General features: G+C 58.7%; 1 protein-coding gene across 1 annotated transcript; it reads left to right on the forward strand.

Moving 5' to 3' along the window:
- Positions 1 to 7121: 7121 nt before the first annotated feature.
- LOC118144403 (uncharacterized) lies at positions 7122 to 20097 on the forward strand. Its single transcript, XM_078338171.1, has 7 exons — positions 7122 to 7152; positions 10253 to 10466; positions 10937 to 11341; positions 12383 to 17783; positions 19371 to 19426; positions 19721 to 19870; positions 19985 to 20097. Exons 4-7 carry the CDS (start codon positions 16636 to 16638, stop codon positions 20095 to 20097), a joined length of 1467 nt encoding a protein of 488 aa, XP_078194297.1. The 5' UTR covers positions 7122 to 7152; positions 10253 to 10466; positions 10937 to 11341; positions 12383 to 16635.
- Positions 20098 to 25987: the final 5890 nt, after the last annotated feature.

Here is a 25987-nt window from a genome sequence, read left to right on the forward strand (position 1 = left end):
CTTTATGATGTCGCGAGTGTCATTAGTGCCACCAAATCGTACACTCGAAATGGCCAACGTGGCACGTTTAGCACGAAAGGAACGCAGTCGGCCTCCTGAATCCGTGGGTTCTGTATCCATGGATTCCACCAAACTTTGATCCAAAATATTTGGGTGAAAGCTGTGTCTGTACCAAACATACGCAGACATTTTTCTTGTCACTATTCACTAAACAACACCGTACAGCCGAGATTCCCTAAGCACTGGCACCACGTCGGGTACTGGGCGCCACCCAGAGGTGACTGACAGCATCAGGAAGAGGCGTGCAGGTTCTAGGCAGACACTAGGCCATTTTACACCAGGACTAGGGAACCTGCCAATTTCAGGATCTGAGGGATCCCGACAGCAATCCCGGTGGATCTCGAGGGATGACTGCGCCACGGGAGGATCAATGGCTTACATGTGAAAAGCAAAACTGTAAAAAAATGTTCATTGAGCATTTGCTCTGTACCAGACACAGTTCTTAGCACTTTCAAAGCAACAGCGTACAAAACACCTGCTGTCTGCCCTCCTGGGGCCCAGTTCTGGAGACGGGCGGGGGGCAGGAGTTGTCATCACAGGTAAGCAAATCACTCCAGTGAAACTCATCAAAGGGAGGGGTTTCGGGGAGGGGGTGTGCAAGGAGGGGCGGCTGCATCCACACCTGATTTAAAATGAGGTTGCCACGAGTGGGGAAGGTGACAACGTTTCCACAGACCTGAAGGAAGTAGAGACATCGACGGAGGTTTCATCCTGAGGTCCGAAACCAGTATGTAAGAAAACACATTTTGTGTCTTTATGAAACTGGGGAGTGTCAGTTACAACACTTCGTTTTTAGAAAGAAACACGATGAATCCACACAGGATTTTTGGAAGTTGCTTTTCAGACAACATGGCTGAATTGCCACAACATAAGGCTTCTATGTGTGACTTTCAAAGCCTGATCCAAAAGGCAATTTTTCAACCAAAAAAATAATTTTTCTTGAATTTCCTAAGCAGTTCTCTTTCCTTAAAAAAAATAAATTTTTAGGTGAACTGTGGTGGCTCATGCCTGTAATCCCTTTGGGAGGTCAAGGCGGGCAAATCACCTGATGTCAGGAGTTTGAGACCATCCTGGCCAACATGGTGAAATCCCGTCTCTACTAAAAATACAAAAATTTGCTGGGCTTGGTTTTGGGTCCCTGTAATACCAGCTACTCCGAGGCTGAGGCAGGCGGAGATTGCAGTGAGCTGAGATCATGCCACTGCACTCCAGCCTGGGTAACAAGAGCAAAACTCCATTTAAAGATTAAAAATTAAAATAAATAATAAAATAAAATAAAAATAAATCGTCCAGTATTTTTTTTTTTTTTTTTTTCTGGGACAGAGTTTTGCTCTTGTTACCCAGGCTGGAGTGCAATGGTGCAATCTCGGCTCACCACAACCTCTGCCTCCTGGGTTCAGGCAATTCTCCTGCCTCAGCCTCCTGAGTAGCTGGGATTATAGGCACGTGCCACTGTGCCCAGCTAATTTTTTGTATTTTTAGTAGAGACGGGGTTTACCACGTTGACCAGGATGGTCTTGAGCTCTTGACCTTGTGATCCACCAGCCTTGGCCTCCCAAAGTGCTGGGATTATAGGCGTGAGCCACTGCGCCCGGCCCGTCATTTTTTTTTTTTAAAGATGAAGTCTCACTGCGTTGCCCAGGCTGGTCTCTAACTCCTGGGTTCAAGCAAGTGCCCACCTCTTCCTCCACCTCCCACAGTGTTGGGATTACAGGCATCAGCCTCTGCGCCTGGGCCTACACACTTATCTTTTTTTTTTTTTTTGAGACGGAGTTTCGCTCTTGTTACCCAGGCTGGAGTGCAATGGCGCAATCTCGGCTCACCGCAACCTCCGCCTCCTGGGTTCAGGCAATTCTCCTGCCTCAACCTCCCGAGTAGCTGGGATTACAGGCACGCGCCACCATGCCCAGCTAATTTTTTGTATTTTTAGTAGAGACGGGGTTTCACCATGTTGACCAGAATGGTCTCGATCTCTTAACCTCGTGATCCACCCATCTCGGCCTCCCAAAGTGCTGGGATTACAGGCTTGAGCCACTGCGATACACACTTATCTTAATTGCTTGACATTTAAATCATTTTCTTTTGAGGCCTGTTTTGTCTTTGTGCTTGTCACAAGGTCCTCAGACCCCAGAGCAGCAGCAGCCGCCGCACGCTGGGGCTCGTTTGAAACGGGAATTCCTGGGCTGCGTCCCAGACCTGCTGAAGGAGAGCACCTAAGGATGGGTGCAGACACCTGAGTTCCACCACAGTCCGTGACCCCATCTTCACGAAAGCCAGCATTCTTGGCCAGATTAGCATTCATTTTATTTTGTTTTGTTTCGTTTCATTTTATTTTAGTAGGGACGGGGTTTTGCCAGGTTGCCCAGCTGGTCTCGAACTCCTGCCCTCACGTGGTCTGCCTGCCTCAGCTTTGCAAAGTGCTGAGATTACAGGTGTGAGCCACAGCACGGGCCTAGCATTTATTTTTACCATCATTGTTTTCTGGGTCTTTATTGCCTTATGAGAAAACATTGCAAAACTTAGAGGCTTAAAGCAGCGATGCATAATTATCCCCACCGGGCTGTGTGCTGACTGGGCCTGGCTGGGCGGTTTTTGCTGGTGGCTTTTTATGTGGCTGCAATCAGACGGCAGCTGGGGCAGGATTCACCTGGAGACTTGATTGGACTGGGCATCTGAGATGGCTTCCGTGGGTAACCCCCCTATAGGCAGAACCCTGGCACAGTTAGGGCTTGAGGAATCTCTCACTTCATAGTGTTACCACGCAGCGATTTCCTTTTATATAATCCTTTACATAATCATATATTAGTTTATAGAAATAGGGCTTGACGAATCCCTTTATAGAATCCTCTATATGTAATCATATAATAGTTGATAGTATGAGTGCCTAAAGATATTTCCCTACATATATACCTATAATTATATCTTGGTTCATAATTGGAGGAATGCCTAGAGTGGACACAGTGCAGAGCATGAATTAAGGAATAAGCAGCTTATAATCGGAGGAATGCCTAGAGCAGACACAGTGCAGAGCATGATTTAAGGGAAAACACTTATGCCAGGACAAGAATCCATGGCCCAGGCGGCAGCGTTCAGTATCATAAAGACACCCGCTGTATGGCAGGCCTGGGGCGAGAGCCTCTCCTCCTGATAAAGGAGTTGTAGGACCTTGCTCCAGTTCCTGTGGAAGGCCGCCCTCAGACCGGCAATCCACCTTGGTGACTGTGAACTCTATCAGCTCTTGCTACTGTGCTGCTCGAAAAGCATCTTCCCATAGAACCCACTGGAAGCTGCCAGAAGGTGGTGGTAACCCTGAGAGCTCTGTCACTGCTGTGTGACTTAAAGCATCCTATAAATCTTAGTAGCTTGCCCATAGATAGAAGCATTGCACACTGCACCTTCTTCACTGTGCATGGCCCACCTTCAAGCCTTGGTGACCTAATGGGGGTGGACCCCTTGCTGCACACTGTCCACCTCCTGGCCTCGGTGACCTAATGAGGGCAGACCCCATGTTTTATTGCTCACGACCCTATCACTATCCTTAAAGATGGTTTCACTCACTGCCCTGCCCCCTAACCTACACACAACAAATACTCACGCTTCTGGACATTCGGGGCTTTGCCTGACTCTGCTCATAGGTGGCGTGGCCCCCTGAGCCCAGCTGCGTTTTCCTTGTACGTCTGTGTCCTGTCTCTTCATTTCTCGGATCCTGTGCCTCAGCACAGCATAAGGCTCACCCCACGACCCTGTGGGGCCCTCAGCCCTACAGCTTCTCCAATCCTATGTCCGTTGCGTCAGCCGGGATGGGAGAACAGGCGCCCTCCCTCACTGTGAGTCTTGCTCTGTCGCCCAGGCTGGAGTGCAGTGGCGCCATCTTGGATCACTCCAGCCCCGACCTCCTGGGTTCAAGCGATTCCCCTGCCTCAGCCTCACAAGTAGATGGGACTACAGGTGCCCACCACCACATCCAGCTAATATTTTGTATTTTTAGTAGAGATGGGGTTTCACCATGTTAGCCAGGATGGTCTCCGTCTCCTGACCTTGTGATTCACCCGCCTCGGCCTCCCAAAGAGCTGGGATTCCAGGCCTGAGCCACCACGCGCAGCCCTAATTTTTGTGTTTTTAGTAGAGTTGGTGTTTCACCATGTTAGCCAGGATGGTCTCCGTCTCCTGACCTTGTGATTTACCCGCCTCGGCCTCCCAAAGAGCTGGGATTCCAGGCCTGAGCCACCACGCGCAGCCCTAATTTTTGTGTTTTTAGTAGAGTTGGTGTTTCACCATGTTAGCCAGGATGGTCTTGAATGCTTGACCTCGGAAGCTTGATGACCTCAGTGGAGATGCTGTGTGGGGGTCCAAGCTGGGCATGGAGAGGCTCTCTTGACTCAGAGAGAGATGCTGGGCAGGTCCACCTCCAGCTCCAGTCTCCACCCTCCAGCCTCCAGCTCCAGCCTCCAGGTCTAACTCCAGCCTCCAGCTCCAACTCCCAGCTCCAGCTCCAACTCCCAGCTCCAGCCTCCAGCTCCAACCTCCAGCTCCAACTGCAGCCTCCAGCTCCAACTGCAGCCTCCAGCTCCAACCTCCAGCTCCAACTGCAGCCTCCAGCTTCAACCTCCAGCTCCAACTCCCAGCTCCAGCCTCCAGGTCTAACTCCAGCCTCCAGCTCCAACCTCCAGCTCCAACTGCAGCCTCTAGCTTCAACCTTCAGCTCCACCTCCAGCTCCAGCCTCCAGTTCCAACCTCCAGCTCCAGCCTCCAGCTCCAACCCCCAGCTCCAACCTCCAGCTCCAATCTCCAGCTCTAGCCTCTAGCTCCAACTCCAGCCTCCAGCTCCAACTCCAGCCTCCAGCTGCAGCCTCCAGCTCTAGCCTCTAGCTCCAGCTCCACCTCCAGCCTCCAGCTCTAGCCTCTAGCTCCAACTCCAGCCTCCAACCTCCAGCTCTAGCCTCTAGCTCCAACTCCAGCCTCCAGCTCCAACCTCCAGCTCTAGCCTCTAGCTCCAACTCCAGCCTCCAGCTCCAACCTCCAGCTCTAGCCTCTAGCTCCAACTCCAGCCTCCAGCTCTAGCCTCTAGCTCCAACTCCAGCCTCCAGCTCCAGCCTCCAGCTCTAGCCTCTAGCTCCAACTCCAGCCTCCAGCTCCAACCTCCAGCTCTAGCCTCTAGCTCCAACTCCAGCCTCCAGCTCTAGTCTTCATCTGCTGCAACCACACTGGAGACCCCTGGGGAAGGAACCATACAGCACAGCCCAGTTAGCCCCGGAGCCCTGAGCACTCGTGGTAGATTGCTATTTGGGAGGTTTATTTATTTTTTTATTTTTGAGACAGAGTTTTTCTCTTGTTTCCCAGGCTGGAGCGCAACAGCACAATCTCGGCTCGCTGCAGCCTCCGCAGCCCAGGGAGGTTGATTAGGCAGCAGGAGACAAGTGACACAAAGAGCATTTTGTTGCATCTTGTTGGCTGATGGGCACATGGTCTGTGCAGGGACTGCCCGAGTTTGAGCAGCGACGGTGCTGGTTGGGACCTACTTACTTCGTGGCTATTTCTATGTCTACAGCCTTGAAACTGTGGCCACCCAGCGGGTCCTCCTTGCCCGACAGAGCGGATTTATCAAGAAGGGAGAATTGCGACAACGAGCGTAGTTATCTGGGGCCGGCCGGGTGGGAGACGAGTTTCGCTACCGCTGGAACCAGCCTCCGTGACCACGTGGAAGCCGGGGTTTTAAAGACGGCGCGGCGGGCGGGGGCTGGAGGGGGGCCGCGTTGACAGGGGCCGGGGCCGCAGACAAGATAAGCCGGGGCGGCGCCCGCTCACCCAGCAGACATCCCGGGACCATCTTCGACCCGCGGCGGCGCTGTCGGGGCAGCGGGAGGAGTCGCGCCTCCGGGCAGCCGAGTTCCTCATCCTGCGGCTTCCGCGTGGGTTTTACGCGGGGCTTGGTCCCCAAGCGGGGAGGGACTGTTTCGGGGGGGGCTGTAGCCACGTTTGTTTCGAACTTCAACTATAAACTGAGTTCCCGTCAAAGTTAGTTCGGCGTCCGCTCAGGAAGGACCGGGCGGCTGGGGGCCGAGGGCACGGGGAGGGGGTCGGGGCCGAGGGCACGGGGAGGGGGTCGGGGCGAGGGCACGGGGAGGGGGTCGGGGCCGAGGGCACGGGGAGGGGGTCCGGGCCGAGGGCACGGGGAGGGGGTCCGGGCCGAGGGCACGGGGAGGGGGTCCGGGCCGAGGGCACGGGGAGGGGGTCCGGGCCGAGGGCACGGGGAGGGGGTCGGGGCCGAGGGCACGGGGAGGGGGTCCGGGCCGAGGGCACGGGGAGGGGGTCCGGGCCGAGGGCACGGGGAGGGGGTCGGGCCGAGGGCACGGGGAGAGGGTCGGGCCGAGGGCACGGGGAGAGGGTCGGGCCGAGGGCACGGGGAGAGGGTCGGGCCGAGGGCACGGGGAGAGGGTCGGGCCGAGGGCACGGGGAGGGGGTCGGGGCGAGGGCAAGGGGAGGGGGTCGGGCTGGTCTCTCCCGCCGTGGAATTCCTCGCCACTGCCGTCTCCGCGCCCCGTTCCCGCCTTCTGCGCCGCCTTCCCGCCTTCCTTCTGCGCAGGCTCCGTGCCTGCCGCGCCGCGTTCCCGCCTTCCTTCTGCGCAGGCTCCGTGCCTGCCGCGCCCCGTTCCCGCCTTCCTTCTGCGCAGGCTCCGTGCCTGCCGCGCCGCGTTCCCGCCTTCCTTCTGCGCAGGCTCCGTGCCTGCCGCGCCCCGTTCCCGCCTTCCTTCTGCGCAGACTCCGTGCCTGCCAGCCCCGTTCCCGCCTTCCTTCTGCGCAGGCTCCGTGCCTGCCGCGCCGCGTTCCCGCCTTCCTTCTGCGCAGGCTCCGTGCCTGCCGCGCCCCGTTCCCGCCTTCCTTCCGCGCAGGCTCCGTGCCTGCCGCGCCCCGTTCCCGCCTTCCTTCCGCGCAGGCTCCGTGCCTGCCGCGCCCCGTTCCCGCCTTCCTTCTGCGCAGGCTCCGTGCCTGCCGCGCCCCGTTCCCGCCTTCCTTCCGCGCAGGCTCTGTGCCGGCCAGCCCCGTTCCCGCCTTCCTTCTGCGCACGCTCCGTGCCTGCCCGCCGTAGGCCAGGTCGGTGAGAGATGAGAGAAGCTTCCAAATACCAAACTGATCCAACCACCGACGTGGCGGGCGAGACGCAGCGTGGGCAGGTCGGGGGAGGGGATGTGGGCTGGAGAAGGAAGAGACCTTCCCACCGGACGGCGGTTCAGAGACGAGGCGGGAGGAGAGGCGCGGGCAGAGGGGCCGGACGTCGGGCGCCAGGCTGGAAAGGACAAGTGCCCTTGAGGGGGACAAGGACGGAGGCGGCGGGCCCCCTGCTTGCTCCAGGCTGCAGGCGGAAGGAGCGGGCGGGTCAGACAGGCCTCCGGGAGGCTCCGGGGGTTCAGGTTCCCAGGACCGGGTAGGAGGGGAGAGGGCTGCGTGGGACCCGGGTGATCGCGGGGAGCCCACGGTGCGATCGGAACACCTTAACCCATGCAGCTTGGGGGGAGGCCTCGGAGCCAGGGCAAGACTGTCCAGGGTGTCTGTGCCCGCCCCCCCCAGACCTCCCGGGGTGACGGGGGCATCTCACAGTGCCCGCCCCGCCCCCCCAAGACCTCCCGGGGTGACGGGGGCATCTCACAGTGCCCGCCCCGCCCCCCCAAGACCTCCCGGGGTGACGGGGGCATCTCACAGTGCCCGCCCCGCCCCCCCAAGACCTCCCGGGGTGACGGGGGCATCTCACAGTGCCCGCCCCGCCCCCCCCAGACCTCCCGAGGGTGACGGGGCATCTCACAGTGCCCGCCCCGTCCCCCAGACCTCCCGAGGGTGACGGGGCATCTCACAGGGTCTTCCTCACCAAGGGGGGATGATTAGTGTGGACAAAATGGACAGAACCGTCATCCCCGACGGCAACTTTTAAAAATGAGACCCAAGAGGTAAAACTTTGTCCAAGGAAGGGAACTGCACGCCAGAGAAAGCTGCAAGAACGTTTCCACATAAACACAAACATCACGCCCAATAACAAAGATATTCACCAAAGATTACATCAGGGACGTGAGAAAAGGAACCCACATGGGGAGAAAAAACCCAAGAAATCCTGCTCAGGACGAATGCGATCCTTACCATTGCCAGATGGTGACACGGGGTTATCCTAACTGCATTCCATATGTTCAAAGAGCTAAGTAGAAACGGACCACGTAAAAATATGCACAGCAAACTTCTACAAGTTAAAGCTACAGTGGATGCGATGAACCTGTTAGACGTGGAAGAAAAGATGAATGAGCTTGAAGACAGAACAGTAGATGCAATACAATATAAAACAGAAAAATTAACAATAAGCTAAAAGAGCATCTTTCGTGACTTGCAGGTTGCAGGGGCCCGGCACCCCTGTGAGAATCAGAGTCCCCCACACAACTGCAATCCGAACAGGGGTCCCTGAAGAAGAGCAGACAGCAGAGGCACCGAAAAAATATGACGAAATCATAGCCCCAAGATTTCCAGATCTGATGCAAATTGTGAACCCACAGATGACAGAAACTCAAAATCCCCAACTCAGGGACAATGAAGAAAATGGCACAGAGGCCACAAAAGCCACAGAAGGTCGATTCTGGGTCACCGGCCACAGAAGGTCACCTCCCGGGTCACCGGCCACAGAAGGTCACCTCCCGGGTCACCGGCGTAAAATGCACATCTCATTTCTCCTGAGTAGCCCACGCAGGAGTAGCATCATCCCGGCCCAGAAAGAATAACCCTGTCAGCCTGAGTCTCCTCTCAGCAGAAACCTCTCTGAGAGACAAGGCAGAGCAAGTGTTTGCAGAACCAGCGCATGGAACTGGGTGGTGAGTGGACCCGCTGCAGACCCGGGTGTGTCCTCCAGTTAGGAGCCGAGCACATATGGGACAGGGAGAGATGAGCAGCCCCCGGTACAGCCACAGTGTGGGCAAATTAAATATTGAGGATTTGACAAATTGATTAAGTATCCTTCAAAGATAATTGACTGTTTAAACAAAATATTCACAAGGCACTGTGGGTTTTAAAACATGTATAAGTAGAATGTGGCAGCCACAGCATCCAGGTCACACAGAGACGTGGGCCACAGGAAGGTCCTCACTTGGCCGTGGAGTGGCAGGTTTTACCTGCAGGAGCCTGGGGTCCATGGGAGATGAGCACTGCAGACCCCAAAGCTGCTGCGGCCTGATGTCCTTGCAGCGTGTTGAGACTCCCAGAGTGTGGACTCAGGGGCTCAAAGGCTCATGTGCCAACCAACTGGTTTCTGTCTAGAGCACACGCCAGCTCCTTCCCATTTCTGCTTCATTCAGACCAAGTTAAAATGGAACCGCACTGGCCACAAAGAGCAAGTGGGGTTTGGCATCCGCACCTCTGAGGCTGGGGTTGGGGCATCACCTTCCTGGGAGCACAGAGGGAAGCGGGAGGAATGTGTGCCTCAGCCTCGGCCAGAGACAATGGAGCGAACGCATGAGCTGCACCTGCCTTTCCTGAAGTCCACGAATACCCTCAAGGATCAGAGAGGATGAAGTCCACCAATACCCAAGAGAACCAGAGAGGAGATGAGTGATTCTGCTGCCTCAGCCTCCCAGGTAGCTGGGATTACAGGCGCCCCCACCGTGCACCGCTGATTTTTTTTTTTTTTTTAATAGAGACGGGGTTTCACCATGTTGGCCAGGCTGATCTTGAACTCCTGACCTCAGGTGATCCTCCCACCTCAGCCTCCCAAAGAGCTGGGATTACAGGCGTGAGCCACTGTGCCTTGTTGTAAGACTGATTTTTTAAGCCACGTGGATGTATATTTCTGATAAAACTAAAGCCATTAAAAAATAAAGTACTTGTGGCCCAATCCATGCTTACAGGTGCTAAGGTGGCATGTGCCCCCCGTGCTGTGCTGAGGCCCTCGCTGTGACTGCCTTGCACGGTGGCTACTGGCTTGAGGAGTCGGGCTGTCCAATTCCTAGCAGAGGAGGGTAAAGACGGCATTCACCATCCCCAAATCTGGAAATGCCCAGTGAGCCTCAGGGCCTTGTGACCCTCCACCATGGGAAGGATGGGAAAGGTGATTGGATCTCTGCGGTTGGAAGTGATAGCTTGCAGTTTTATATTTTTGAGTGTGTATTATACTATGAGCTCTCACTTTCAGACCATGGAGTTCTCACCACCTTCTCCATTTCCACAGCAGGTCCGGGAGCTCCTTGGAGCCTGAGATGCCTCCTCCCGGGTGCATGGATAGCGGAGAGGGACCTAGCGTTGCACCTGCTCCAGGCTCCAGAGCTGGAGCTCACCGTGGCTCCTCCGCCTTTGAACTGAGATCGCGCTGCTGTACTCCAGCCTGGGTGACAGAGGGAAACCCTGTCTCAAAAAGAGAAAGAAGAAAGGAAGGGAGGGACGGAGTAAGTCAGCACCTGTGAACACACTGTTTGCTGCTTTTAGAATAGTTTTACACCAGGCCCCATGCATTCTGCAGCCGGCATGGGCGAGGCTGCACGTGTGTGCTGATCTGACACAGCCTCTCACCTGGACCAGAAGCCATCTGAGCAGAGACCCTGGCTGTCTACTTCACTCCGGGTCCCCCAGCACTGGGCCAGGCCCCACCTGTGGCCCATGCTCAGCCTCTGTCGGTGTGAAGGATGAGCTGGCCATAGGGCCGTGTTGGCGGCAGGGATGGCGGTGGGGCTGCTGGGTGCTGTGGGGCTGGTCTGGGTGGGTGGCAGTGTTGTGTCTGGCGGTGCAGGTGCTGGGGCGGTCGATGGGGTGAGTACTGTGGACCACGTCGGTGTGGGTGAGCGGGTGGCTGGAGTGAGGGCGGCGATGGGCGTTAGTTTCTAGGACACGGGGCAACATGAGGCCCTCTTGCCTGTAGCTTCAGCACCTCCAGTCTCGAGGCTGCCTTCAGTCAGTGGTGGAGACTCGGCGGCATTTCTCTGTCACCAAGGGCAGCGGCAGGAAGCCATTCACATGAACATCAGCAGACCAATATTCACAGAGGTGTGGGCAGGGCCAAGGGGGGCCCAGAGATAGGACACGGCACCTCCCCACAGTGCAGGGCCCCTAGCCCCCAGGGGCCACCAGGTGCAGGCAGACCAGTAGCTGGGAGGACACTAGCACAGGGTGTCGAGAGACTCAGTGGCCCCCGCACATGTGGCTCCCCTGCAGGAAGAGAGCAGGACATGTGGGGCACCATCAGACCACCTGCTGGCCAGCCCACCTGCCACCCCAAAGCGACCAGGGAGCTCTGGTGTGCAGCCCACGAAGCACAGAGGCTCAGGTGGGCCAGAAGCAGAGCTTCCACCCTGGACTGCGAAAGTTTTTGTGATGATTGAAGTGGCCCTGGAGGAGGGTGATGGAGGAGGGGTGATGGGGGAGGAGCACTGGAGGAGGGTGATGGAGGAGGAGCCCTGGAGGAGGGTGATGGGGGAGGAGCACTGGAGGAAGGTGATGCGGGAGGAACCCTGGAGGAGGGTGATGGGGGAGGAGCCCTGGAGGAGGGTGATGAGGGAGGAGCACTGGAGGAAGGTGATGGGGGAGGAGCCCTGGAGGAGGGTGATGGGGGAGGAGACCTGGAGGAGGGTGATGGGGGAGGAGCCCTGGAGGAGGGTGATGGGGGAGGAGCCCTGGAGGAGGGTGATGGTGAGGGCCCTGGAGGAGGGTGATGGAGGAGACCTCTGGGCCCTTGACTCCCAGGCTGCCAGTGTAGGATGTTCAGGCACCAGCTCTCTCTCCAGGAATTCTGTTTCCTCTACTTTCTTCATGTGGCATCTCCTCCAGCCTAAGCTTCGGAGACCCCCACGGCGGTTGGGGGTGTCCCAGAGACAGTCTGAGAGGGCAGGCAGGCAGGCAGCACCCACTCAGCCTCAACCTGGCTCAGGCTGGAGTGCAGTGTCACCATCGCAGCCTGCAGCAACCTCCGCCTCCCAGGTTCAAGTGATTCTCCTGCCTCAGCCCCTTGAGTAGCTGGGATCGCAGGCATCCACCATCACACCTGGCTAATTTTTGTATTTTTAGTAGAGATGGGGTTTCATCATGTTGGCCAGGCTGCTCTCAAACTCCTGCCCTCAGGTGATCCACTGGCTTCAGCCTCCCACAGTGCTGGGATTACAGGAGTGAGCCGTCGTGCCTGGCCAAAACATTTTCATCTTTATTATATCTGTTAGGTGATCTGTGATCAGTGAATTTTGATGTTACTATGATCATTGTTTTGGGGTGCCACAAACTGTACCCATATAAGACGGCAAGCTTAACCAATACATGATGTGCGTTCTGACTCTCCACCCACTAGTCGATGCCCCATCCTTCTCCCTCTCTTCAGGCCTCTCCCGTCCCTGAGACACAGCAGCACAGAAGTCAGGCCACAGGACACCCTCCAACAGCCTCAGATGCTCAAAGAGAAGGACGAGTTGCAGCTCTCTCCTTCAAATCAAAAGTCAGAAATGGCTCAGCCTGCTGAGAAGGGCGTGTCAGAATCTGGACAGGCTGAAAGCCAGGCCACCGTGCAAAAGAGTTAGCCAAGTTTTGAATATAAAGGAAAACTTGAGGGAAATTGTAAGTGCCACTCCAGTGAACACCTGCATGAGACAGAAGCGGAAAGCCTTGCTGCCAACATGGAAGAAGCTGCAGGGGTCAGGATAGGAGATCAAACCGACCATAGCGTCTCCTCAAGCCAAAGCCTGATCCAGACCAAGGCTCCAGCTCTCTTCTATTCTGTGAAGGCTGAGAGAGGCCAGGAAGCTCCAGAAGAAAAGCTGGAAGTTGGTGGAGGTGGCTTCATGAGGTTCAGGGGCAGAAGCCGCCTCTACCACACAGAAGCACCAGTGAGGCAGCAGGTGCTGGAGGAGCAGCCGAGGCAGGTTCTTTGGATGATCCGGCTGAGATCATGGGTGAAGGTGACTAAAATCACAGTGGATTTTCAGTGTAGACCAAACAGCAGCAACAGGGCACCAGCCGTCTCTGGAACTTTCTGGAACAGGACGTGCACCCTGGGTCCTGTTGCCCCTGTTGTACCAATGAGAACACAGGCCACAGAGTGGGCAGGCGTGGCCTGGGTCAGAACCAGCCCCATGGCTGGGCCTGTGGTGCACAAGCTTCATGGCGGGCTGCTGGGGTCTTCGGCTCACTGCTGGGGTCTTTGGCTCAGCACAGCCCTGGTGGCCCCAGGCACTGTGCCAGCATCACCCCAGGGTCAACTCATGACCCACGGGCGCCCTGATATGTGAGGGGGTCTCACTTGCACACCTGTGGGCACTCTCTGCAGTCCCTTCTGCCGTCCCTGTCCTTCCCTGGGCTCTGGCCACCCTGGGAGGGCACCTGTTCCAATCTCCAGGGACTGGTGTGGCCTCAGAGATATTGTCGCCCAGTGACTCTCAAGTCAGAAGCCACAGGCCAACACCCTGCTCGACCGGCCGGCAGCAGCCTGGGTCTGACTCCAGCCATGTCCCTGCCCTGGGATGTCTGCCTCTCACGCCTCTGCCTGGCCAGGATGACGGGGGAAGTTCAGGAATCCCTCCAGCACCTAGCCAGGGTGTCGGGGAGACCCTCTGCAGCCACAGGAGCCCAGGGGCTCCCACCCCAGCCTGCCACACCCTCGGGGGAAGCCAGGACCCCAAGGAAGCATCTGCCCTGGTGAGCGGTGCCTGCCTGGGCCCCTGGGAGCCAGTGTGGGGGAGGGGCTGTGCCAAGGCCACATCAGCCACCAGTGCTTCTTAGGGCCACCAAGGACAGGCAGCCACAGCCAGCCAGGCACCAGCGTGTCTTTTCCAGCTCCCCAATCTTACATTCTTTCCTTGCAAACACCACATGCACACACATGATGGACAGATGGTACACGCACACACAGATATCCACTGTGCAAACAGGAACACGAAGACATGTGTGACCCTGGCAAACACATGCACATGCCACAGACCCAGATGTCACAGCACGGGGCCCTCAGGTCACATGCGGTGACGCTTCCAGCCTCCTGTGAGGACAGGCCCCGGTGCACAGGCCCCACCTGCCTCTGCGTGTCCATGGGCAGCCGTGCACATGTGTGGGTCACAGATGCGCGTGGACGTGCATGCATCTGTGTGGTTGCGTGTGCTCACATGGGCACATGCATTGGCATTCAGCTGTGTGTACACACAGCACCCCAAGTACCCACAGACACTCGTGAGCCCTCGGGTGTGACCCGAGAACGGCGCGGCTCCCAGCTTCTGTGGAGGCCTTTATCTCTGCTGGACGGATAGTTTCTGGATGGGGTGGGGGGACAAGAGGCACAGCCTGCAGTAGGTTAAATGCCATTGGCCAGGCTCCCCACGGCGGGGCGGAGGGAAGGCGCAGAGGCTGTGCCCTGGAAGAAAGGCCCAATAGCTGCCACCCAGCCCTCTTGGGCCCCACATGGCAGCATCTCCCTTGGGGCCTCTGAGCTGCTGGTTTGTTTTTTTTTTTTTGAGACGGAGTTTTGCTCTTGTTACCCAGGCTGGAGTGCAATGGCGCGATCTCGGCTCACCGCAACCTCCGCCTCCTGCGTTCAGGCAATTCTCCTGCCTCAGCCTCCCAAGTAGCTGGGATTACAGGCACGGGCCACCATGCCCAGCTAATTTTTTGCATTTTTAGTGGAGACGGGGTTTCACCATGTTGACCAGAACGGTCTCGATCTCTTGACCTCGTGATCCACCCGCCTCGGCCTCCCAAAGTGCTGGGATTACAGGCTTGAGCCACCGCGCCCGGCCGAGCTGCTGGTTTTCTAAATGCAGCCAATACTGAGGCCCCTCAGCAGCCCAGCAGCAGGACAGGCAGGTGCGGAGCTGCCAGGGGCCTCCAGGACAGCTGTGCCCCCATGGCTCCCATGGGGGGCCTCCAGGACAGCTGTGCCCCGTGGCTCCTGTGGGTGTCTCCATGGCTCCCGTGGGTGTCTCCAGGACAGCTGTGCCCCGTGGCTCCCGTGGGTGTCTCCAGGACAGCTGTGCCCCGTGGCTCCCGTGGGTGTCTCCAGGACAGCTGTGCCCCGTGGCTCCCGTGGGTGTCTCCAGGACAGCTGTGCCCCGTGGCTCCCGTGGGTGTCTCCAGGACAGCTGTGCCCCGTGGCTATGCTTCTGTCCCCAGGCCTTTGTGCTGGGCGTCTTGGAGAAACCAGCTGTGGCTGTGTGTGCTCAGGGCTGGTCAGGAGCTCCACGTCTCCTCACTCTGAAGCTCCTCCTTTTAGGAAAACCCATGAGAAACAACCATCTCTACTGAAGATAAAGGCGCTTTCTAGAAGACTCCATTCCAGGCGTCCTGTTAGGAGGTAGTGGGCCTGCAGCAGGAGGGTCTTCTTTCCGTGTAATTTTAGGTTTTCCATCCCTGTGAGACTCCAGAGTGTCAAGTTCTTGAGGGTGCGGGATGGGCAGCGGAGAATGTCACAGGCGTCGTTCTGGTGCATGCTGGTGACACAGCGCAGTGGAACGCAGGCTCCCAGCCTGGGGCCGGAGTCTGGAGTCAGGCATGGCGGGGCTGAGGCTCCAGGGGAGGATCCTGCCTCCCCATTCCGGCCTCTGCCGGCACCCAGGTCCCGGCTGTGGCCACGTCGCTGCAGTCTCTGCCTCCCGCCCCTGCATCTCCCCTGAGTCTGTGTTTTCCTTTCCTGTAAGGACACCTGTCTTTGGATTGAAGGTCCACCCTCGTCGGCCAGGCCTCCTCTTAACTAAGTCCATCTGCAAAGGCCCTGTTTCCAGATAAGCTGCAGTCTGAGGTTCTGGGCGGACGCCCAATTTGGGAACACCATTCTACCGAGCACGACATATGTACCTACTCACAGAACCCTCCCAATGCTCCTGAGAGGGGGCAGCTGACGGCCCCAGTCACAGGCGTGAAAGTGCCAGGGGAGGCCAAGCGGTGCAGAGTTGCCTGGTGCTGGGCACTTGTCCCGTTGCCTGCTGCTCACAGTGAACCACCCCACACTGTGTGACCTGCAGTGATCCCAGCACTGATTTTTATCATGAATCCACAGCCGGTTCGCTGGGGGCGGCTTGTCTCTGCTACACTTGGCAGGAGCCGGGGCTGCCCAGATGCTGGGAGCCGAGGTCACTGAGGGCTCAGGCTCTGGTGGGTCCTGCTGGCCAGCTGATCCCTGGCCGGGCTGTGACCGGACACCTGAAGGGATTCTCCTTGTGGTCTGGGCTTCCACACAGCCTGGTGGCTGCCTCCGCAAACAAGAGCCCAGAGCCCTGAGCAGAGCAGGTGGGCCGGCCCCAGCCTCCTGCCTGTTCTCCTCCCCACTGCCCCATAAACCGTGATTCCAGCAACGGGGAACGGAGCTCCTCTTCTCAGGGGGCAGGGGACGGCAAAGGTCTGGGAGAACAAACGGGACTCAGAATACGGTTTTGGCCATTTTGGGCACAATCTGCCATATTAGATAGTTTAGATTCTTCCAGTTCCAACCGGAAGTCAAGTCTGGACCTAGGGCTCTGGCTCCTAAGCACAGATCACGTCACATCTGGGGAGCCCCTGCCGGTGTGCCAGGCCTGCAGGAGGTGTGGGTGCCGGGCTCACGGGAGGTGTGTGTGCCAGGTAGGAGCTGTTGCAGTTGTCACATGGTTAGGCCAGGGAATGATGCCTCCTCTGGACATGCATGGGAGCAGCCCAGGCCTCCAGGAGACCAGCACTCTCACAGAACATGCATGCAGGTATAGACGCCGGACTCACGGAACACGCGGTGCAGGTGCGGACCCAGGACTCAGAGAACACGCAGTGCAGGTGTGGACACAGGACTCAGAGAACACGTGGTGCAGGTGTGGACCCAGGACTCACAGAACACGCGATGCAGGTGCGGACCCAGGACTCAGAGAACACGTGGTGCAGGTGTGGACCCAGGACTCAGAGAACACGCGGTGCAGGTGTGGACACAGGACTCAGAGAACACGCAGTGCAGGTGTGGACACAGGACTCAGAGAACACGTGTTGCAGGTGTGGACCCAGGACTCACAGAACACGCGATGCAGGTGCGGACCCAGGACTCAGAGAACACGTGGTGCAGGTGTGGACCCAGGACTCAGAGAACACGCGGTGCAGGTGTGGACCCAGGACTCACAGAACACGCGATGCAGGTGCGGACCCAGGACTCAGAGAACACGCGGTGCAGGTGTGGACCCAGGACTCAGAGAACACGCGGTGCAGGTGTGGACACAGGACTCAGGGAACACGCGGTGCAGGTGTAAACCCAGGACTCAGAGAACACGCGGTGCAGGTATAAACCCAGGACTCAGGGAACACGCGGTGCAGGTGCGGACACAGGACTCACGGAACACGCAGTGCAGGTGCGGACCCAGGACTCAGGGAACACGCGGTGCAGGTGTGGACACAGGACTCAGGGAACACGCGGTGCAGGTGCGGACCCAGGACTCAGGGAACACGCGGTGCAGGTGTAAACCCAGGACTCAGGGAACACGCGGTGCAGGTGCGGACCCAGGACTCAGGGAACACGCGGTGCAGGTGCGGACCCAGGACTCAGGGAACACGCGGTGCAGGTGCGGACCCAGGACTCAGGGAACACGCGGTGCAGGTGCGGACCCAGGACTCAGGGAACACACGGTGCAGGTGCGGACCCAGGACTCAGGGAACACGCGGTGCAGGTGCGGACCCACGCGGTGCAGGTGTAAACCCAGGACTCAGGGAACACGCGGTGCAGGTGCGGACCCAGGACTCAGGGAACACGCGGTGCAGGTGCGGACCCAGGACTCAGGGAACACGCGGTGCAGGTGCGGACCCAGGACTCAGGGAACACGCAGTGCAGGTGTAAACCCAGGACTCAGAGAAAACCGGTGCAGGTGTAAACCCAGGACTCAGAGAACATGCGGTGCAGGTGTAAACCCAGGACTCAGAGAACACGCGGTGCAGGTGTGGACCCAGGACTCAGGGAACACGCGGTGCAGGTGCGGACACAGGACTCAGGGAACACGCGGTGCAGGTGCGGACCCAGGACTCAGGGAACACGCGGTGCAGGTGCAGACACAGGACTCAGGGAACACGCGGTGCAGGTGCGGACCCAGGACTCAGGGAACACGCAGTGCAGGTGTAAACCCAGGACTCAGAGAACACGCGGTGCAGGTGTAAACCCAGGACTCAGAGAACACGCGGTGCAGGTGTGGACCCAGGACTCAGGGAACACACGGTGCAGGTGTGGACCCAGGACTCACGGAACACGCGGTGCAGGTGTGGACCCAGGACTCAGGGAACACACGGTGCAGGTGTAAACCCAGGACTCAGGGAACACACGGTGCAGGTGTGGACACAGGAGTCAGTGAACACGCGGTGCAGGTGTGGACCCAGGACTCAGAGAACACGCGGTGCAGGTGTGGACCCAGGACTCACGGAACACGCGGTGCAGGTGTGAACCCAGGACTCAGAGAACACGCGGTGCAGGTGTAAACCCAGGACTCAGGGAACACGCGGTGCAGGTGTGGACCCAGGACTCAGGGAACACGCGGTGCAGGTGCGGACCCAGGACTCAGAGAACACGCGGTGCAGGTGTGGACCCTGTAGCCACCTTGACGCTGAGGCTGACGTGGCCCCTGGGCTCTTGAGCCATGGCCAACACCCAGGCAGCTTGCAAATTTGAACAGCACAATGCTTCTCAAAGTGGGAACTTTGCCCCCAAATCCACGCTTTCAGCTTTTTTTAAAAAAACGGCAGGTGAAGCAAGGCTGAGTCCACATCCTGCAGGTCAGGAAGCAGGTGCCAGATGTGTGGGATGCTGGCTCTCCCCATGGGGCTCAAGCCTGCTGCGCCACAGCCTCCACCGCTCCCCACCGCCCCCTTCCCTGCTGCCCCCGATGCCCTCTGCTTCTCCCAGCCTCTACCCGCCACTCCCCACCTCTCCCTGACAATCCCCACGGCCCCCACTGCTCCCTACAGCTGCCCCCGCTCCCCACCATCCCCCACTGCTCCCCACCGCCCACGTTGCACTGCAGCTGGTGTTCCACCTGCTGCTCACCGGCCTGGGGCTGGCAACCCCTTCCCAGACCTGCCTCTCTGTGATCTCACATGGCCATGACAGGTGCACCTGTCTGTGGCTGCACACCTGGGCACAGCAACCACCCTGGTGTCCTACAGGGATCACCTCACTTCATTCTTATGACAGCTCTTGGCGGGGGCCTTGTCACTCTCACCTTACAGATAAGGAAGCTCAGCCACCAAAAAATTAGGTAACTGGCTCAAGTTCACACAGGGAAGAGGAGCATGTCAGGTGTGTTCAGGTGTATGCAGGTGTGCACATAGGTGTGCGCAGGTGTTCGAGTGTGTGCAGCTGTGCTCAGATGTGCACAGATGTGTGCCAATGTGGCCAGGTGTATCCCGCGTGCCCAGGTGTGTGATGTGTTCGGGTGTGTGGACATCTGCTCAGGTATGCCCAGGTGCACGCCAATGTGCCCAGGTGTGTGCCAACATGCTCAGGTGTGTGCCAGTGTGCTTAGGTGTGCCCAGGTGTGCATAGTTGTGTGCTGACATGCCCACGTGTGCTGACATGCCCACGTGTGCTCAGGTATGTTGAGTGCCTGGCCCCAAGAGCCAAGGCCCTTCCACATGCCTTACCCCTGGCTCCAGCTGCCCAGTTCCAGGGTGGGAGTTCTGCCAAGGCCTCATGGCTACCTGCTCAGGATGAGGGAGGGCACCTCCCTGTCCTTGGCCACCCACCCAGTCCTCTCCAGCTTGGGAGCTGTGCTGGTGGGGCCGGGCCAGGATGAGCCCACGCTGCCATCTGGTGGCTGCCACCCAGGAACCAGGAAACTCCAGAGCCCACCCCGCAGGTTCCTGACACCTGCACCTCCCCTAGGCCCAGAGAACGCAGGTGGCCAAATGGCTGCCACCCATTAGGGTCCTGCCCGAGCCCTGCTCTCAGGCAAGCATCCTGCAGGAACACCCCAGGCTCTGCTGCCTTCCTACGGTTTCCTGTTGTGGGCAGGGCCACGGGGGCTGCTGGGGAGATTCAAGGCCTGGGAACTCCAGACCTTCCAGCCTGGAGAGGGATACGGCAATGGGCCAGGAAACGAATTCCCCGTGAATTTCAGGAAGTGACCCAAGTTCTGGGAGAGGGGAAGTGGCCTCAGGATGTCTGAGCTGAGGCCTGAGGCTGGGAGACCCCACATGTGTGAAAATGGGACGGGGGGTGGGGGCGGTGGGCAGGAGGTGGGGAGGTGGGCAAGTCACAGTCTGCGCCACAGTCAGGAAGAGGCCGCGTGGTCAGGGAGGACAGTGGGCTCTGCCGCTGGCAGCTCTCAGGTGGCGCTGGCAGGCAGGTTTCAGACAGGGTTCCTTTCCCAGGGCCACTGTGGAAACAGGTGAGGTCTTGGATTAGTTTCTGTTGGAGCCAGTGCCTTCCCAGGCTGTCCGTCTGCTCCGTTCCCTTCCGGGACCCCTGTCGAGAGGAGCAGGTCAGGGATGTGGGGAGGCTGGAGATGCATTCAGTCCCCGTCCGCATTTTCCCATTTGCATTTGTGCCCTTGGGACACGGCCTCTGAATCCCTCCTGGGCCTGGGTGGGGTGATCACATGTGGACACATAAACACGGCTGCTGCCTTCAGCCCGTAGCTCAGCCCCGCAGTCTCCTGGGCAACGTGCTGGGAGGGGACATCCTCTCTCACCTGAAAAGCTGCTTACAGGCCGGCACCACGCCGTGGGTTTAAAGCGGATTAGTCGGGGGTTGGCGGCTGGGGCTGGCAGTGCCTCCCTGCAGGGGCAGGCCCTTCGAGCGGTGGTGAGCTCTCCACAGGCACAGCTGCTGTGCTCTGGGTGGGTGGCTGGAGCTGGGCAAGGGGTGTCTCCCAGCAGGACCGTCTACACAGCATGCAAGGCTTCCGGGCCTTGGGGCTTCCTATAACCCTCTCTTCACCTTCCTCTTCTTCTGGGAGGAAGGTCCCAGGGCATAGGACGTCCCTGCCAAGAGTGGAGCTGGGTAGCCCCATGCTAGGTCATAGGTCACGGCTACCCCGTCTCAGGTCATAGGTCACAGCAACCCTATCTCAAGTTATAGGTCACAGCTGCCCCAAGTCAAGTCACAGCAGCCCCATCTCAGGTCATGGGTCATGGCTGCCCCATCTCAGGTCTTGGCTGCCCCATCTCAGGTCTTCAGGCTGAAGGTGAAGGCGTGGATCTTCTTCTCCCAGCCTGAGGCAGATCCTCTCTTCTGCAGCTTCAGCAAGTACCCAGCATCCGATCACTGCTCACAGCCTCCACCCCGGCCTCCACCCTGGCCTCCACCCCGGCCTCCATCCTGGCCTCGCTGGTCCAAGCCGCCGCTGCCTCAGGCCTGGACTGGTGCCGTAGCCAGCAGCTGCCAAGCTCGCCCTCTGTGGGACAGCCTACATGACCGTGGCGCCCCTGCTGTGCTGTACTGTGCACTCCCACGCTTGAATGTGTCAGGGGAGCGTGGCTCATCTTGAATGAATAGAAAATGGCAAAAGCAGTGGGGTGTCACTTCTAAATCCGGTCACAGAAAAACCCCGTGTCGTCTTGCTCACCCCCTTGCTCGCTCTCCCACTGTCTGGTGAAGCCAGAGGCTGTGCCGAAACCTGCACATGGGGCAAGAGGCGGAGGGTGACGTCCAGCTAAAAGCTGGCAAGGAACTGAGGCCCCAGAGACCAGAATCCTGCCCAGAGCCATATACCCGAGCTTGGAGGCCAGTTCTTCCCCAGTGGAGCTGTCAGATGAGACCCCAACCCAGCTGGGCCTGTGAGATTCTGAGCCTGGGGGTCCAGCCAAGCCACACCAATCATGGATACGTGGAACACTGGAGCTGATAAGTGCGTGCTGTTTTCAGCTGCCACGTGTGGACCATTTGTGAGGCAGGAGGAAGCAGATGCCACAGGCCCACCCTGCAGTCTCCCCCACAGCCAGCGTGACTGTTAAAACCCAGATCCGCCCACAGCACTTCCTGCTCATGGCTCCTAGCAGCTCCCCCGTCAGGCTCCAAGCCTTTCAGCAGCCCCAGGCCCTGCATGGTCACCTTCCCACCAACTGCTCCCCAGGCCCTGCACCACCCCCACCGCCACCCAGCCACCCCCCAGCCCTGCCCCATTCTTCATCCCCAGCCAATGCCTGCTCCCCACCCCACCCCATTCATCACCCCCAGCCAATGCCTGCTCCCCACCCCACCCCATTCATCACCCCCAGCCACTGCCTGCTCCCCACCCCTGCCCCATTCATCACCCCCAGCCACTGCCTGCTCCCCACCCCGCCCCATTCATCACCCCCAGCCACTGCCTGCTCCCCACCCCTGCCCCATTCATCACCCCCAGCCACTGCCTGCTCCCCACCCCTGCCCCATTCATCACCCCCAGCCACTGCCTGCTCCCCACCCCTGCCCCATTCTTCACCCCCAGCCACTGCCTGCTCCCCACCCCTGCCCCATTCTTCACCCCCAGCCACTGCCTGCTCCCCACCCCTGCCCCATTCATCACCCCCATCCACTGCCTGCTCCCCACCCCACCCCATTCTTCACCCCCAGCCACTGCTTGCTCCCCACCCCTGCCCTATTCATCACCCCCAGCCACTGCCTGCTCCCCACCCCACCCCATTCTTCACCCCCAGCCACTGCCTGCTCCCCACCCCAGCCACTGCCTGCTCCCCACCCCTGCCCCATTCTTCACCCCCATCCACTGCCTGCTCCCCACCCCACCCCATTCATCACCCCCAGCCAATGCCTGCTCCCCACCCCACCCCATTCATCACCCCCAGCCACTGCCTGCTCCCCACCCCTGCCCCATTCATCACCCCCAGCCACTGCCTGCTCCCCACCCCTGCCCCATTCTTCACCCCCAGCCACTGCCTGCTCCCCACCCCTGCCCCATTCTTCACCCCCATCCACTGCCTGCTCCCCACCTCACCCCATTCATCACCCCCAGCCACTGCCTGCTCCCCACCCCTGCCCCATTCATCACCCCCCAGCCACTGCCTGCTCCCCACCCCTGCCCCATTCTTCACCCCCAGCCACTGCCTGCTCCCCACCCCTGCCCCATTCTTCACCCCCAGCCACTGCCTGCTCCCCACCCCTGCCCCATTCTTCACCCCCAGCCACCCACCATCTCAGGTCATAGATCAAGGCTGCCCCACATCAAGCCACGGCAGCCCCATCTCAGGTCAGAGGTCTGTTCTTGCCTTGCTTCCTAGCTGCCAGCCATGTGGGGCAGTTTACTGGACATTCCCACGGAGTGTGCCTCAGGGCCTTTGCATAGGCTGTTCCCTCTGCTGGAGATGCTGTTCCCTGAGATGTGTGAAGGGCTTGCTCCCTCCCTCCTTCCAACACCACCTTCTCAGTGAGCCCCTCCCTGGCCTCCCTGCTTAGTCTCACATTCCTCCCGTGTCCAGCTGACCCTGCTTGTTTGTCTCGACAGGATTCGTCAGCATCAGACCCTCCCGGCTGTCGACCTCCCCTGCCACCCCGCTGTGGGATACATGGGCCACAAGAGCAGGGAGTTTTGTGCTTGTGACTTTTTTCTCCCCGGCGGCACCCCTGGGGCCTAGAGCGGTGTCTGACACACAGAGAGTTTCAGCAAATATGTGTTCAAGGAATAAACCGAGGGAGTGGAGGGCACTGGGGACGTGAGCCTGTGCCTGCGCCACCGTGGGAGTGTGAGCAGCTGCCCACATTTCCTTTCCCGGCCGACCAAGTCCTCACGGGAGGGTGTGTGGAACGGATCATCCCTCAGCCTATGTCCCTCAGTGAGAACAGAGCAGGTCCCCTGGGGACATGTGAGAGCAGCTGCTTGAGTGAGAAATGAGCCTTTGAAGGTCACTAAGCTTGGGGACTGTTTGTTCATGCAGCAGAACTCAGCAACCCTGAAAACACAGAAATTAGCACCAAGAAGGGGGCACTGCCACAGCCGCTGGGCACCCAGGACACGTGGTCCTGCTGGCGTGGAGGTCAGAGAGGCCGCCACAGCCGCTGGGCACCCAGGACACGTGGTCCTGCTGGCGTGGAGGTCAGAAAGAGGGCTGAGCAGAGGCTAGAACATGCTGTGTGTGGGCACTTGTCAGACTGGACTTAGCACTTGGAAGTTAGACCATCATCCTAATGAAACGGCAGCTCCAGGGAAAGGCTGGAAAATCGAATGTGCGCAGACTCAGGGGCAGCTGTGGGCCATGTTGGGTGAGGTGTTTTTTTTTGAGATGGAGTTTCGCTCTTGTTACCCAGGCTGGAGTGCAATGGTGCGATCTCAGCTCACCGCAACCTCCGCCTCCTGGGTTCAGGCAATTCTCCTGCCTCAGCCTCCCGAGTAGCTGGGATTACAGGCACGCGCCACCATGCCCAGTTAATTTTTTGTATTTTTAGTAGAGACGGGGTTTCACCTTGTTGACCAGGATGGTCTCGATCTGTTGACCTCGTGATCCACCCGCCTCGGCCTCCCAAAGTGCTGGGATTACAGGCTTGAGCCACTGCGCCCGGTCTTAGGTGAGGGGTTTTGAGGAGTCAGACCCAGACAGGAATGGTCCATCCTGCCAGCAGGCATAAGACTGAATAAAGAGATTGCAAGATATTACACTCCCGGCAAGCTGGAAGAGCAGCTGACTGCAGACCCCCCAGCGATAATTAAAATGCAGCTTCTGACAAGAGTCTAATGCCGGCCTGGTGTCACAGACCCTGTTCACGTCTCCAGAGGGGCGAGGTGTCTCGCGGTGAAGGTGTGACGCGGGCATGGGCTTTTCACTTGGACAAAGCAGCACAGGGGAAAGTGAACAAGGAGAAAGGAGGATGGCATCCCTGAAACTTAGCCGAGCCACCAGCGTGGGCAGAAGGCTCTGTGGCTGGGGAGGATGGCGGTGGAGGAGCCGCAGCTGTGGCTTTTGCAGGTGGAGCCGGCTGTCAGAGATGAGAAGGCTGCTGGGATCCTGAGAGTCACGGTGACAGGACGGCCCCACTCAGATGACAAGAGAAACATGAGCATGAATGCAAATCTCCGCTAACCCCTGCAGCCAGGACGCGGGCGGCGAAGACCGACCGGCCAAGGAAGGCGCGTTCCCTGGTTCCCACTGTGTATTGGCCAAGAAGGATCACGAGGGAATCAGAAACCTCCCGGAGGGCAGAGGCACAGGCCTTGGAGGACGGAGGAAAGGAAGTGACTGTCAGGCAGGAGCATGATTGGCACCAGGGTGGGTGCTCAATACCTTCAGGGGTTTCAGGTCCTCTGTGACCAGTGACTGCCACCATATCCCCTCTCTCTCCCTGCCACAGGACTTGTCATGTCCATTCCCTGCAGCCCGCTGTGCGCCGAGCGTGAGGGAGGCAATGGTTCGTCTCTTCAGTCCATGAGTCTCCTGGCGAAGAGGCGTTTGGGGTCACGCACACCCAGCATGGCTGTGATTTGGGATCGTCTCACCTGGGAAGCCATGAGGGGGTGAACAGAGTCAATGAGTCCAGGAGGCAGATGTGGAAGTCAGGGGAACCGCCCACCAAGATTCTGGTCTCCTTTTCCAGACACATTTAGGATTAGCTTTCCCTGTCTCTACCAGCTAGGCCTGGCCATGTGACCTGCTTTGGCCAATGAAATTCTAGCCTTTAAACACAAGTTCATAATACTTCCTGCTTTGAGGACTGTGGATGTGTGTGGACACCCGGGTCCCCGCCTCCTGTGATGACAGAGCAAAGGCCCCTGCTGGCCCATGCTGGACACGCACGTGAGCAAGAAGTGTGTCTGTGAATTGCTTAGCTACTATGGTGTGGGGCTGTTTGTTACACAGCCCAGCCAAGGCCAGCCTGACTGATACACTTCCTAAGCATGAAGAGGGCTCTGCCGCTCCAGTGAGGGGAGTGGAGCCCAGGGCTGCTTCTCAGTGATGCCCACAACACTGACTCCTAGGCCCCCCAGAAACAGTGAAAAGAAACACAACAGGAGGCGTCTGTGGAGGAGCTGGTTGCAGCGGGGTGGGCACAGCTCTGCCCTGCTGAGGACAGGCTGACGATCCCCTAGGG

This window comes from Callithrix jacchus, chromosome 9 (assembly GCF_049354715.1).
Source record: "Callithrix jacchus isolate 240 chromosome 9, calJac240_pri, whole genome shotgun sequence".
NCBI lineage: Eukaryota > Metazoa > Chordata > Mammalia > Primates > Cebidae > Callithrix > Callithrix jacchus.